This window comes from Crinia signifera, chromosome 6, assembly GCF_055691185.1.
Source record: "Crinia signifera chromosome 6, ASM5569118v1, whole genome shotgun sequence".
Lineage (NCBI taxonomy): Eukaryota > Metazoa > Chordata > Amphibia > Anura > Myobatrachidae > Crinia > Crinia signifera.
The window spans coordinates 230,703,105-230,719,418 of NC_139222.1; the positions used below are offsets into that span (position 1 = coordinate 230,703,105).

At 46.9% G+C, this 16,314-nt stretch overlaps 1 protein-coding gene across 7 annotated transcripts in view; it reads left to right on the forward strand.

Moving 5' to 3' along the window:
* PRKG1 (protein kinase cGMP-dependent 1) overlaps nucleotides 1–16,314 on the forward strand; it is a 983,026-nt gene that overhangs the window by 851,276 nt on the left and 115,436 nt on the right. For all 7 annotated transcript variants that reach the window (XM_083149086.1, XM_083149090.1, XM_083149085.1 and 4 more), the window contains one exon: nucleotides 14,170–14,264. In XM_083149086.1, coding sequence (XP_083005212.1) covers nucleotides 14,170–14,264 — 95 coding nt within the window. The remainder of the gene's footprint in view (nucleotides 1–14,169; nucleotides 14,265–16,314) is intronic.

The window sequence follows — 16,314 nt, forward strand, 5'->3', positions numbered from 1 at the left end:
CGCGGATATTACCGCACCAACCAGAATAAGGGCCAAAGAGAGAGAGTGAAAAAAGGAGTGTAAGGAAAAGAGTGAGAGATAAAGAGAAAGTGTCAGAGAGATAGAGTGAGTGTCTGTTAGAAAGACAGCAAGAGAAAGATGGAGGGGGAGTGAGCAGGAGAGACACTACCTGAGTAAAGCAGAGAAAGCGGGTGGGCATGACATAGACGCACAAGTTACAAACAGGGGGGTATGGCCAGACAATGGGGCAAGGACAGAAAGACAGACAGACAGATGGATAGAGCACCATAAGGGCGCATTGATGGAAAGGTGGATAGATGTGGCATAGATGCACTGAGATCTATATGGGGCATAGACGGACAGAAAGATGGGTGGCAGGCATACTCAGACAAACAGGGAGCATAGACAGATGGACAGGGGGCATAGATGGACAGAGCACATTATCGGGGCATAGATGGGCAGATGGATGCATGGGGGGCACAGACAGCAGGGGCACCAAATGGGGGCATGGATGGATGAGGGGCATAGACATACAGGAGGGAGTATAGACAAACTGAACAAAATATAGAGGAGAGACTTAGACATGGGCAGGGGTGAGGGGAAGGGGGCTTACTGTCAGCAGGACTGTGTTGCACTCTCTGAGCATGAAACATCAGTCAGTTGTTTCTTGGTCTTTCACTGTAGTTTCTAACAAGTGCCTCTGGGCAGCAGCATTGAGTCCCTCACAGGTACTGTAGTAAACTGCTGGGCCCCAAACCTACTATTTAAGAGAAAATCTGAAAAAAAAAAGAAGAAAAAAATTCAAAATTGTGCAGTCAAATTTTGGTTGTGCCTTGGGGCCCCCAAGTGGCCGGACCTCTTAGCAGTTGCATCCAATGAACCATCTATAGTTACACTACTGGTTCACACCTGGTTTCAGCCTAAAAAATGTCTCTCTTCTCTGTATAAATTACCAAAGCACTAAAGAATTCCCATTGCTACCAGAGTACTTGTGTACAATCACGGCTCCCACGATGTGCATCGTATACGGAAAAATCGCATCGCATCGCATGCGATCGCATGAGATCGCATGCGATCTGATGCGATGCGATGTCATTTTTCACTGAAATTATGGACATGAGTTGAAATCATGTAAAATGCACCCCAAATGTCATTTTTCACACTGTACCACCCCCACTATCAACGCCAACCCGAAGCGTGGCGTGCGCAGCGAGCCCGCGAGGGGCGGCGGTACGCGTCCTACGACCTTTTCATACCCCCACTATCCACGTCGGCGTGGAGTTGAGAATAGAAAGTGTGGCGAGCGCAGCGAGCCACCGAGCCCGAAGCGTGGCGAGCGGACGCGGATACCTGTGAAGCCCGCGAGGGGACACGGATACCTGTGAAGGTATCCGCGTCCCCTCGCCACGCTTCGGGCTCGGTGGCTCGCTGCGCTCGCCACACTTTCTATTCTCAGCTCCATGCCGACGTGGATAGTGGGGGTATGAAAAGGTCGTAGGACGCGTACTGCCCCCCCTCGCGGGCTCGCTGCGCTCGCCACGCTTCGGGTTGGCGTTGATAGTGGGGGTGGTACAGTGTGAAAAATGACATTGGGGGTGCATTTTACATGATTTCAACTCGTCCATAATTTCAGTGAAAAATGACATTGCATCGCATCAGATCGCATGCGATCTCATGCGATCGCATGCGATGCGATCGCATGCGATTTTTAACAAAAATGCATTAAAACACGGTAAAATCGCATCTCATCGCTACATATGGCATGCGATGGGAGCCGTGATTGTACACAAGTACCGCTACCAGTATCCATGACCTAATCCTCACTTTACCTCCCTAATCTCTATTTCCTCCCCCTAGTGCCTAGTTCTAACCGAACCCCTATACTTGCCTCCAGGATCTGTCAGGTTTCAGATTGCCTGGATCCCAACCACAGCCCATGTAGTGAGTAGTAATTACGGTTAAGGAATCCTATTTCTCTTTCAATGGTCCTGGTGACACAGCTCAACACTGGGATGTAGGAGGGTCCGAAGGAGCCAGGCACCTATCCTAAAGTTTTAGAGGGTAGGCTCCTCCCCTACTGCATCCCTGGACTCTCCAGTTCGTGTTAGGTGCCCACTGGAGTGGGTGCTATTCTAAAGGGCTGCAGGAGCAGCCGAAGAATTAGAGTAGTTAGGGGATTTTTATTATTTTATTAACTTTTACCCTAGCTAGGTAGGCACAGTGTGAGGATTCTCAGAGTGAATCCTCACACTGCTTGCGCAGCAGGAGCTGACAGAAGCGCGTCCTGTCAGCTCACTGTGCACAGGGGAGACACTGTCTGGTCCCCCTGTGCAGCGCTTATAGCCTTTTCTAAAAGGCTGCCTGGGCTCCGGAGTACCCTGAAACCGGCTCCACGTTTAGGTGGGGATCATGGGGGACAGGCGCTCCGTGATGGCGGCGGCCATTTTATGCGGAGCTTACACGCTGAGCTCCTAGATGAGAGGACAGCAGCGTTGTGACAGGCATGTTCCAAGTGATCCCCATTTGAGGGGGAGACACTGGAACTAGGAAATCCTACCTAAGGAGCGGCTTGCTGGGGGTGGTTGGCGCCAAAAGGTCACGGACCCCGCAGCAGCAGGGACCTGTGGTCTCTTCCTTCACTCTGACTTTGGCGCCTTTCAGAACGCTTGCAGCGGAGCTGAGCTGGCTTACTGATCCTGGCAGAGTGACTTGGATTTCCTGGGCATCGCTTCCCCGCAGTTGAAACCAACAGACAGATAAGTGATTGGGTGCATTGCCTCTGTATAAACGCTTGTACATTGTTTGCACTGTGTATACTGATAGATATACATTTATCACTTGCATCATGTCTGAGCATCAGGCTGTGGTTTTGGGGGAGGGAGCCCTTAATGCACTGAGCGCGTGCAATGTTTGCACACAAAAGTTTGTCCCTGAGCAGATGGCCAAGGGGGGCTTATGTATTACTTGCGCTGATGTGAGACCCATGGGCAGTGATCCCCATAGGGCAGAGCAGATGGAACCTGCGTGGGCCAGGGCCCTAGGCAGGTCAGTAAACGCTTTGGTGCAGCTTTTGGACAGGCAGAGTGATGGGCTGGTAGAATCACAGAGACCTATGCCATCATCTCAGCAGTCGTCTGGCTCCTTGCCTCTTACCCAGGCAGATCCTGCACTTATCCAGGTGATGCAGGATACTGCAAAAGGGATTAACAGGTTCAGTGAAATGCTGGACAAAATGGATGATGTGGCAGGGACCCCTAGAAGGTCTTATGCTTTAACTACTGTGGTAGATGAAGAGGAAGGAGAGTATACTGACATCCCCTGGGATCAGGGTGATGATTTGGAAGAGAACTCTGCTGCTGGTATAGAGGATCTCATTGTAGCTGTGAAGCAGGCTTTAAAGCTGACTGTGGAGGATAAGACTCCTGTTAAAGGTGTTTTTAAGCGACAGCGGAAGGAGGCTGTTACTTTTCCTTCAGATGAGGGGTTACAGGAATTGTTAGAAGGGGCTTGGAAAACTCCTGATAAGAGGCTTCAGATGCCAAAACGATTCCTTAATCTGTACCCCATGCCAGAGTCTCATGCGGAGCTCTGGGAAAGGGTCCCAGTTGTGGACGCTTCAGTGGCACGTTTGTCCAAGGCTACTGTATTACCAGTACAAGGCGGTGCAGCTTTTAAAGATTCTGTGGATAAAAAGCTGGAGGGAAACCTCAAGGCTATCTTTGAAGGGGTGGGGTTTACCTTACGACCCCTTATTGCTTCAGCCTGGGTCTCTAAGGCCATGATAGAGTGGGCTGGTGAATTATGCACCATGCTGCAGGCTGACCCGGGTGCATTACTGCTTGCAGAAAAGATTAAGGCAGCAGCAGAATATGCAGTTGAAGCAGAGGAGGAAGCTATTAAAATGGCAACCAGAGTGTCCACAGTCTCCATTAATGCCAGGAGAGTGCTTTGGCTTAAAGCCTGGGAAGCAGACAATGAGTCCAAGAAGGCTCTGGAAACATTAGCCTTCAAAGGAAAGGTACTCTTTGGTACCGAATTAGAGGAGATTATAAAACAGGCCACAGGCGGCAAAAGTACATTCCTGCCGGCCTCCTCAGCAAAGCAGACGTCCAGATTTTCTGCTTTTAAGCCGTCCTTTCGGCCCTCCCCTAGAGGTGGTGCGTCCTTTCGGGGACAGTCTTTCAGGGGAAGGTTTCAGCCCTCTAGAGGCAAGACACAAAAGTCAAAATTTGGCTCTTTTCACAAGAAGCCTGCCAATAAAGGAGAGGATAAACCCTCTGCATGACTGTCAGGGGCTTTGCCCGACAGTGACAAAAGTGGGCGGGCGTCTCACACTCTTCAGGGACGCTTGGGCTTCTCTAGGCCAGGATGCCTGGGTGCTAGACATCATAACACAGGGTTACAAAATCCCTTTCAGAGGGCCACCTCCGAAGAGGTTCATTCCCACATCCTTACCAAAGGAGGCACGGCTGCGTACAGCTCTTGTGAGAGCAGCGCACTCCCTTTTGGAAAAAGGGGTGGTTACACTAGTCCCCAAGACAGAGTGGAAGAAAGGCTTTTACTCCACGCTGTTCCTGGTGCCCAAACCAGACGGGTCTTTCAGACCAATACTAAATTTGAAGTCTCTAAATGTGCATTTATGGGTAGACCATTTCAAAATGGAGTCTCTACGGTCAGTACTCCTGAGTCTGGACCAGGGAGAATTTTTGGCGTCCATGGATGTCCAGGACGCATATTTGCACGTTCCTATACACCCGGAGCATCAGACCTTGTTGAGGTTTGCCATAGGAGACCTGCATTTACAATTCCGGGCGTTACCCTTTGGGCTAGCAACCGCGCCAAGGGTATTCACAAAGATAATGTCAGTAATGGCGGCGGTGCTGAGGCTCAGGGGAATCACAGTAATACCCTATTTGGACGATCTCCTGTTCAAAGCAGAGTCAGCAGCCATGCTGCAGAGTCACTTGACAGAGGCCATCAGTTTTTTGCAGGCTCACGGCTGGATTTTAAATTTGCAAAAATCTCAGTTGGTACCGTCACAAAGGCTCCAATTCTTGGGAGTCATACTGGACACCCATCTTCATCGGGTATTCCTCCCGGAGGTAAAGGCCAGGGATCTGGTCACCCTAGTCCAGGAGATTCTCAGGGCTCAGAGCATTTCAGTATGGAGGTGCCTCAAGCTCCTGGGGAAGATGGTGGCGTCATTCGAGACGCTTCAATTTGCCAGGTTCCACTCTCGGAGGTTCCAATGGAACATTTTGTCAGCTTGGTCAGGAAACACTTTGACCATGAAATCCGAGATGATAGTGCTGTCTTCGGACACCCGAGAATCCTTGAAATGGTGGACAGAAGTAGATTCCCTTCAGTGGGGTCGGTCATTACAGACCTGGGACTGGTTGATAGTAACTACCGACGCCAGTCTCAGGGGCTGGGGGGCAGTAGTCCTGGATCTCAGGCTTCAGGGCCTGTGGACGGCAGAGGAATCAGCGTTACCAATCAACATCTTGGAGCTGAGAGCTGTCTGGAAAGTCATTTCCTTGGCGGGAGACAGGTTACAGAACCTCCCTTTGAGGATTCAGACCGACAATGCCACAGCTGTGGCGTATCTGAATCACCAGGGAGGTACACGCAGCAGATTGGCCATGTGGGAGGTATCCAGAATCTTCCTATGGGCAGAACAGAATGTTCCAGCTGTATCGGCTATATTCATCCCAGGAATAGAGAATATAGAAGCCGACTTCCTGAGCAGGGAGGAGCTCAAGGAAGGGGAATGGAGCTTACACCCTCAGGTGTTTCACCAAATCACTTCGAGGTGGGGAACTCCGGATGTGGACCTGATGGCATCCAGGATCAACCGTCAAGTGCCCAGGTTCTATGCCAGAACAAGGGATCCACTAGCGGAGGCAGTGGATGCCATGACTATTCACTGGCAGGGAGATCTCCTTTATGCATTCCCACCAGTACCAATGTTACCGAGACTTCTGAAGAAAATACAGGGGCAGAAGGTTCCAGTGATCTTAGTGGCCCCAGATTGGCCAAGGAGATCCTGGTACTCGAGGCTTCAGAGGTTGTCTGTGGACTCATGGCGTCTACCTCTGAGACCAGACCTTCTAAGACAAGGCCCATTCAATCACCTGGATTCAGATCGATTGATTTTGACGGCCTGGCTATTGAAACCACCATTTTGAAAAGAAAAGGGTTTTCTGAGGCAGTAGTACAGACTATGATAAAAGCCAGAAAAGCTGTATCTTCGGCAAATTATTATAGAGTCTGGAAGACTTACATTCGATGGTGTGAGAGAAGAAAGGCTCATACATCTCATTTTAAGCTATCAAGAATGATGGAATTCTTACAAGATGGTTTTTCATCGGGCCTAAGCCTTCAGTCACTGAAGGTGCAGATTTCGGCCTTGTCCATCTATTTCCAGAAAAAGATAGCCATTTTGCCGGAGATTCAAACCTTTTTACAAGGAGTATCCAGGTTGAAACCTCCATACAAGCAACCAGTAGCACCTTGGGATCTATCACTGGTTTTGGAATGCCTTCAAAAGGCACTTTTTGAACCTTTAAGGTCGGCTGACTTTAAGTTTCTCACGTGGAAGCTAGTGTTTTTGTTAGCAGTAGCATCTGCTAAAAGAGTTTCAGAATTGGGAGCTTTGTCATGTAAATCTCCCTTCTTAATTTTTCATGATGACAGGGCTGTTTTAAGTACAGTGCCTCAGTTTTTACCGAAGGTGGTATCTACCTTCCATTTAAATAAGGAGATAGTTCTACCTGTGTTTCAACCCCCAGAGGGTTCTAAGAAAAGGGACAAGTTGAGAACTTTGGATGTTGTGCGTGCCTTACGCATATATGTGGACAGAGTGAAGAGTGTCAGGAAGACTGACACATTGTTGGTATTGTATGACGTACACAAAATTGGTTGGCCTGCATCTAAGCAGACTATTGCTAGGTGGTTACGGTCTGTGATAGCCTTTGCGTACACCAAAGTGGGTAGACCAGTACCGGCCAAAATAAATGCGCATACCACCAGGTCAGTTGCCACCTCTTGGGCGGTTCGACATGGGGCCACAGCTGAGCAGGTTTGCAGAGCTGCCACTTGGTCATCTGTTCACACATTTGCCAAATTCTATAGATTCCATGAGTTCGCGTCGGAGGACGCATCATTCGGGCGAGCAGTGCTGAGAGCTGCAGACCTGAGCGTACCCTCCCAAAGGACCGGCTCTGGAACGTCCCAGTGTTGAGCTGTGTCACCAGGACCATTGAAAGAGAAAAAGGGATTTTTGTAAGAACTTACCGTTCGAATCCCTTTCTCTGATATGGTCCTGGTGACACAGCGATCCCTCCCTTACGCTCAGTAAGTATGCCAGAAGTTTCATGATGTTCATGTTAAAATGGTTAAAAGTTAACAGTTTCTGTTATAAAATGTGCATATAATATGTGCAGGCGTTTGTACTGAGTTAATGTATTCCAGTGGCTTTGAAAGATTGAACTGAAGAGTCCAGGGATGCAGTAGGGGAGGAGCCTACCCTCTAAAACTTTAGGATAGGTGCCTGGCTCCTTCGGACCCTCCTACATCCCAGTGTTGAGCTGTGTCACCAGGACCATATCAGAGAAAGGGATTCGAACGGTAAGTTCTTACAAAAATCCCTTTATCTTCAGCCTTCTTCAAACTAATGGGTTAAAATAAAATAAAAATGTGCTTGTCTAGGAGCATTTTGGAAAATAAACATTAAGCCGCACAAGCAATCAGATGAAATATAATTAGTAACTAATTAAGGAACATGTCTTTTAAAGCAATAAATGTGCAATCAAAAGTTATTTGGTAACAAAAATAATTGAAATAAGCATTGCAACATGAATGATAATTCTCCATTTTAGTGAGGCTTAATATTTATTTATTTATTTATTTATTTATTTACAGTTTCTCATATAGCACAGCAGATTCTGTTGCACTTTACAATAGTAAACAGTGATAAGACAAACTGGGTAACAACAGACAGACTTGGAGGTAGGAGGGCCCTGCTGCAAGCTTACAATCTGTAGGGACATAGGAGGGAAACACAAGGACAGGCAACAGTAATAGCATAGCAGTCCCACCAAGTTACAAGTCCAGAAGGGAAGCTATATAATACACAAGTGCCTCGGAGGGTTATGCATGTAGAACTTAAATATGATAGGCTTGCCTGAAAAGGTGAGTTTTCAGTGAACGCTTGAAAGTTTGGAGACACTTCTGAAAGATTTATAGGTTTCTTTTAAATATACTGTTGTTAGTAATTTAAATATGATACATTACATTACATATTGATGCTGTTGATACTTCTGTATAACATAAAAGAGTGAATACATAAAATATTCACTAGTTTAATCCATAACCCATTCACGATGTTTATACACACATAGAACTATATCATTCTAGTAAACTCAATTTAGTTCACTTGCATTAATATGAACCCTTCATTTTCATCAATCTGTCCACACACATAGGGCGGTATTCAATGTGAATACTGGCGACGTGCAGCGAATCCTGTTCAGGATTCGCTGCACATTCGCCACTGCTCGCTGCGTTCCGGAGCCTCGCTGGCTCCGGTATTCAACGAGTCAGGGGCTCGCTGCCCCTGACTGGCGAATTTGAGCTCCTGCGGCGATGCCGCAGGGAGCCTGAGGACGGTGGCAGGCAGGGAGATGGAAGTCTCCCTGCCTGCCCCAGAACGTTTGTGGGGGAGAGGTGGGCTCCCCTGGTGCCAGGCAGCACAGGCTGCCCCCCCGGGGGTGCCAGCAGGAGTATATTCACTACACCTGATCATGCATATGTCATGATCGGGTGATGTGAATATATGAATATCTAATGAGCGGCTCGGCTCCGGCCCCCTGCTGGCTGGTCTGTGTAAAAAAAAATATATATATATTTTTTTTTAAATTAAATATATATTCATGTGCTTACAGCACATGAATAAAAATAGCATGTCCCTCCTCAGAATAAAATTCCTGATTTTTTGACACCAATTGTAAAAAACAAAACACTTTATTTTAAAAGTTCACCTTCCACTTCACCATAAAAAGATAGCGATTGCTACTCGGTGAATCATGCCTTACAGCACAAAATCGCCATAAAAACCTGGCGAATCAGCCTCATTGAATACCGCCCATAGTGGTTATAATGCTAACTGGCCAATCACAAGTTCTGGTACACAAATTGTTTGCTGTGGTGACCTTTAGATATTTAGGGTGAGATTTAAAAGAATGAGAGATTCAGAAAGTGAGAGATTTGAAATCTCCATATTTTTTTTTAAAGCGGCAATCATTTAAACTTAAAATTCAAACTGGCTTTGCAGTGTAAATGATTGCAGCCTTTAAAAAAAACCTGGAGTTTTCTTACCAAATCTCTCCTTTCTGAATTTCTCATCCTATAACATCCCCCCTCCTTGATTTCTAAGCAGAACAGTCCATTCAATGATCAAATGTTCAGATTTTGGGGGTTATTTTGGTTCACTCTTTCTTACAAAATCCTTCAAAAGCTGTGTACACACAGGGGCGATAGGTGCTGAAATCGCTGGATATATGGTCGCTGGCGACCATATTGCGAGCGATTGGAGTGCGCACCAGTGATAAATCGCCGGCTGCGCGCTCCCGTTTTTAGCCCCCTTATGATCGCTGGTCGCAGGAGCTTGCTCCTGCGACCAGCTGATTACCTCTGCTCAGGGGCGTAGCTAAGGGTTCGTGGGCCCTGGTGCGAAAGGTCAGCTTGGGGCCCCCCTACATACAACAAAATTAAAATCTCGGTCTGTTTATATCTGCGCATCTGCGACCCCTGAAGCTACGCCACTGATTGGCTATTTGTTTGTTTTTGCTGGCCAAAACCTGATCATAGAGTGGAATCCTTATATAGAAAAAAAAAGCTTCTGACCGCAGAGACACTTCCAAAATTGGACATTTTGGCCAAGATGTAACCCTGAGAACAGTGAAGAATGATGAATCCTGCATTGTGGATATTGCACAGTTTTATTATATTTAATACTATCTCTATAAGTCAACGTCTTGGGCAGCTGTTGGCATTTAATTAGCCCTGTCCAAAGCAGCTGTACCGCCCCCTGTTAAATCACAGCTACACCTCCCCACCATTACCCTGCAAACAGCTGCCGGGCTGCGTCCCGAGCTTAAGGTTCATCCCCCCAAATCCTAAACAAACGTCTGCAGAATCTGCAGAATGAACTCACTGTAGTCTTTCCGAATCCCGATATAGGGCGCCGGGCGGTCCTGCTTCCTGCTGGCACAGCCTACTACACGTGCTGCTGTGTGATGGCGCGGTGGGAGAGAGAGGGGGAGGTTGGAGCCCGCGTGCGTCGCGCTGACGTCACGCGGCAAGGGCTCCCTCCCCTTACTATTGGCTGCCTGCGGCTGGGGACGGGACACGTTGGCCGTATCTGAGCTGTGATTGGCTGCAGCGGCGGAGCCGCTGCAGCCAATCACAGCTCAGATACGGCCACCGTGTCCCGTCCCCAGCCGCAGGCAGCCAATAGTAAGGGGAGGGAGCCCTTGCCGCGTGACGTCAGCGCGACGCACGCGGGCCCTCAAAGCAGCACTGGGAAAGGGTGCGTTCGCATCCCTATTCCAGGTCAGTGGCGGGGGTTGGGCCCCCTGGCTCAGGGGCCCGGTCGCATCTGCGACCGCTGCGACCCCTGAAGCTACGCCACTGCCTCTGCTGCTCCCTGGCAGAGGTTCCCTTTCATCAGCGACCATCTCTGGTCCCTGATGAAAAGGAGAAACTGAGCAATATATTGCTGAGCAATATATTGCTCAGCAATATATCTCCCCCCGTGTGTATGGGGCTTTAGATGGACAAAACCATGTGCACTGCAGGTGGGGCAGATGTTACTTGTGCAGAGAGAATTAGATTTGGATGGGGTTTTTCTACAAAGTGAGAATAAAGCAGTGTAAAAATAAAGCAGTCCGTATTTTCTCTGCACAGAAACAAAATAACTCACCCAAATCTAATTCTCTCTGTACAAGTAACATCTGCCCCCCTGCAGTGCACATGGTTTTGTCCGTCTAAGAAGGATTTTGTCAGAAAAAGTGAACTAAAATAACCCCCTTTGTCTCAGTATAAAGTATCTCGGGTTGTCTCCTAATACTAAAAACTAGGCATCCAGAAGCAGACGTGGCAGGTGTACTTGGAATTACTGGATTGCCGAGCAATTAAAGTGCTAGTCCAATTAATCTGGCCACCTTGCCCGGTATAGGTTCTCCTCATTTCTACATAGAACAATTAACCCCTGCAGCAGTAAACATAGTCACTCAACCTGCTTCCTCTCAATAATCACTCAAATAGTGATTTCAGTGTCAGTTACTTACTAATGGTTGCTGCATATGGTGTAACTGGCAAACTAATATCCCAGTGGTGTCTGTGTATTTTAAAGACCTTCTCCTAATATATTTTGTAATTTTACTAGTTAGTATTACTGTATATAGCACAAGCAGGGCCAGATTAAGGGCTACATAGGCCTGGGGATGACAATGTTCAAAAGCCTATAATGAGAAGCAGAGGGTGTGGGGGGTGGGACCAGTGCCAGTACTGTACATCCGTTGGAGGTAAGATGACACAACAGAGAGGGATCTTTGAGATCCCTCCCAGCTAAAAGTATAAAACTGCATAGTTTTGTCAAGAAAATGTAAATACAATTTTAATAGTGATTATTTATGGCTTGCTTTGGTGCCAGTGACTGGTTAACATCATGTTGTGATGGCGATGGACCTATTTTTAGGTGTAGGCCTGGAGTTGTAGCTTCATTTGCCCCCTTGTTTATCTGACCCTGAACATAAGCATCATATTTATTAGTCAAAACAAAAATTGAGCATAAGAAACCTACTGCACATATGGAGCTTTACTGCAATGTTGCAGTGGACTGTGGACACACAGTATTGCGTCCCCTGCCATTATGGCTTATTCCAGCTCATGGCTGGAATTCCTAAGCAAGTTAGGAACCGCCCCCCCAAAAATGTAAGCCATGGGCTTTTCTCCACACCCCCTGGGCTTTGGCTGCACAGGCAACAGTGTAGGTAAATGGTTAAATAATATTGGGGCAGATGTATGAAGCCTTTAAAAGAGATAAATGCAAATTCGCTCCTAACTGGCATTTTCCAAACACTGCCTAAAACCGAATGGCGAGATGTTTATCACTCTTTATCATCCTTGCGTTTAGAGAGAGCGAGGGCTGCCTAGGCATGAGGGAATATAAGAGTCGGTGCAGTTTGGGATGGTATGACAAAGATAGAAATCAGAGTGTCACTTACCCATAGAAGTGCAGTGTAGATGGGGTAGCCAATCAGGTGTAGAAGGGGTGGTAGCTTAGGTGGAGGTATATAAGAGGTAGTCAGGTGATCCATCTTCCTCTTGAGTCTGGATTCCCACCCTCCCTCCCTTGTGCTAACCTACCATATGGCCTTTTGGCCGTCACCCAAATTTGGCTCTCATCAATTTTAATATTAATTGGCGGGAGGGCGCTCTCGATCAGCAGTCCAGTTTGAAGTACAGGTGGTCACTGTGAGGTATTGCCACCCTCTGCCAGGAAGGCTGGTGAGTTCTGCCCCCAAGGGGGGACGCAGGACACTTTTAGAACTGTCCTCATTAGGCCCTAGGAGGGGCGGCAAGACAGTCAGCGCAGGCGGGCTTTGAATTCAATGGGGGCGGTTCCTCGCCCTAGTTACAAGTTGGGGCGTTGTAGTCGCAGCCATTGCTAACGTTTATGACTGGCTGGTCTCCAAGCGCTCTCTAGGCCATCCCTTTCAATAGGGTCATACCACAATAAATACCCTTTACCTTTTTAAACTTATGCAGTGGTTGTCCGTGTCGTTATTTCAGGTCACGTGTCCGTGTGAGTTATTTCAGGTCATGTGTCCGTGTGATTTACTGCTAGGGGTAATCAAGGTTTAAGTTGAAAGAAAAGGTTCATCTCAATAATGCATTAGACGCCTTATATCTTTTTAAGGCTTAGTAATAGATCAGCCCATTGTTATTTACAGGTGATCTACAGGTCCCTACAAGGATGCCTCAGCATTATAGCACTTGTCAAACCACAAAGTGCCAGCATACCCGGACTTCAAGGGCCTGCTACCTGTTCCAAGTACCTGTAAACAAAAATAAAAAAATGCTAAAATTTTTGGAGCCCCATTGTGAATGAAAGGTCTGACCAATCAGCACGGTCACATTTATTCGTAAGGAGAGTTTCCCCCCAGTGATCTCTCAATCACGATGGGGCTCCAGGAGGAGCAGTTGTGTTGCTTTTTTGTTTGTTAAATGTCAGTTAGCATTTAATAGTAATATTGACATCCTTTCTGTCGACATGCATAATGTTGACATTGTGAACATGCTGACATCTGGTGTTAACACTTGGAATGCCTATATCCTGAACATTGCTATGGTATACCACACAAGTGCAGTCACTTCGATACTTATGTACTAACTGGGCTGCCGATTTTGAAATCGGGTCCATCGCATCGCATCCGACCATATCGCATGCGATGCGATGCGATGGACACGATTTTTCCCTAGGATTCAATGTTAAAATGGACTGAGTCCATTTTAACATGTAATTCAATGGGAAAAGGGGTCCTTTTCATACCCCTACTATCCAAGTGGGCATGGAGTGGGATATAAACGCGAGCCACCGAGCCCGAAGCGTGGCGAGCGTAGCGAGCCCCGCGAGGGGACACAGAATACCGTCCCCTCGCGGGGCTCGCTACGCTCGCCACGCTTCGGGCTCGGTGGCTCGCTACGCTCGCCACAGGTTTATATCCAACTCCATTCCCACTTGGATAGTAGGGGTATGAAAAGGACCCCTTTTTCCCATTGAATTCCATGTTAAAATGGACTCAGTCCATTTTAACATTGAATCCTATGGAAAAATCGGGTCATCGCATCGCATCGCATCTGATTGTATGCCTTAAATTAAGGCATACAATCAAAAAATCGGCAGCCCAGATAATACATAAGTACCGTCACTTCTCCCAGAAAATGGCCTTTATGCCCGAGCCGCTCTCTGCCTCATGCAAAGCCGTAATTCTGTCTGATGTGACAACCTCTTTGTCTTTATTGTCAGTAAATTTCACTTCTCTCAGTCAATTTCCTCCTGCCTGTCAATGCTTTAGGAAAACAAATGTCTCTTCTTGACAGGTGAATGTTACCAGAGAAGATAACCCAAACGAAGATCCAATATTTCTCCGCACTTTAGGAAAAGGTGACTGGTTTGGAGAGAAAGCTCTTCAGGGGTAAGTGGCATCTAATTTTCTGAGATCTAATTCCTTCAAAAATATGTTTTCAAAGAATTAAGCCCAGGTCGCCTGCACACACTGGTGCGATGTTAATGAAAGATGGAACATTGGTGACACATCGTTGTTCCGTGTCACTAGCGATGTACACACATCAAACCTAGCCTTGTTGCAAGCGACTGTAGGAGTGTGTATATCACATAATAGAAATATGCCAGACTGATCCATCTCACCAGATGGCATATTACCCAGAATTCTGCTTTAAAGTAGAATTCTGTTAACCCAAAAAAATTATTAATTGTAGCATATTTTCTGTCAGCAATCAATGCTTTTTGCAGCACTGTATTGGCTAAGTGTTAAAAACAAAAACAAAATTCTTGTGGGACACCACAAAATTAGTTGTTAATGTATGCAGGGTTGGACTGGCCGGGATACGGTCATTTGGTCTACAGCATGATGGTCGACAGTCATTAGGTCGACACCATTAGGTCGACATGGGAAAAGGTTGACATGGGTCTAAGTCGACATAGGAAAATGTCCACATGGTTCTAGGTCGAAAGGTCATTAGTTTGACAGGTCGTAAGTTTGACAGGTCAGTAGTTCGACAATGTCTAGGTCGACAGTCAAAAGGTCGACATGGGATTCTTCACAATTTTTTGAGCCAACATGTGCCGACAGGCGGTATTTTATGCCCTACCATCCACTAGGGCGTGGTGGGAGAATAAAATAGTGTGCCGAGCGTAGCGAGGCACCATGCCCGATGCATCGCGAGCACAGCGAGCAATGCGAGGGGATGCGGTGCACTTGAAACTGTGCCCATGTCGACGGTGTTGACATTCAGGTAAAAAAAAGGTGAAAAGCCCCACGTCGACCTTTTGACTGTCGACATAGACATTGTCGAACTAATGACCTGTCGAACTAATGACCTGTCGAACTAATGACCTTTCGACCTAGAACCATGTCGACCTTTTCCCACGCCGACATAGACCCATGTCGACCTTTCCCCATGTCGACCTAATGGTGTCGACCTAATGACTGTCGACCATCATGCTGTAGACCAAATGATCCCAACCCGGACTGGCCCACCAGCGCACAGAGGAAATTCCAGGTGGGCCCTCTTTCATGGGAGCCCACCCCATCCTCTAGGGTTGAGTAACTTAGTTGAGCAGGATCATTCCTGAACTTGGGTGGTTGGTATGTTTCTGTGTCAACCGAAGTACTGTATATGGTCTTGACACTTTCCTTTATAAATGGCCCTCTTTCTAATAGCTAGCCACGTCCCTTAAGTTTGGATCCCTCTCACTGCATTCCCTGGTGGGCCCTTCATGTCTGACACTGACTGTTTGTCTAAAGGAGTAGAGGTCCCTCTTAAGCTTTACTTTTGCTTATCCTTTCTCAATACTCTTCCGGAGCTTCTGTGTACTAACAATGACAGCTGTGGACAGGTCAACGAAGCAGCATCATTAATGTAATTACTATTTCTTCCTGTGACCTATGACCTATTATTGTTCACCTCCATGACCTCATCATACCCCTTATCAGCGTAGTATACGATATTACAGTCCTCCCTGTCTGTGAGTGCTTTCGCATTCTTCACAAGTTTTGTTTATTTGCCATTTTACCCCCCCTTTTTTGAATTGTTTTCTACAAAGATCAATAGATATCTTTTAGGAGAACATAATTTAAAAGCCGTCTCGTCTGAGCTTAAGGTTTCTAACAGGTGCGTGGAACAGTGAAGGAAACATGAAACAATTGCTTGGCTGATTGAATCTTGCTGCCGTGTCCTACAGTGGCGGGAGTACACCAAGCGAAACAAATGATTGGCGTTGGGCGTCTGCAGTATGCTAGTTAGAGCAACGATAAATTCCCTGCAGGTAGATAAAATATAACAAATGTGCAGTAGGAAGATTCAAAATCTATCTGGACAAAGAGCATATGGATTTTCTGAAACATTTTATCTCATTTTATATCATATCTGAATAAGGTAGAATATGATAGACTAAATTGCGCTCCATCAATAGATTTGAAGGGACCAAATGTTTCTAGCGAT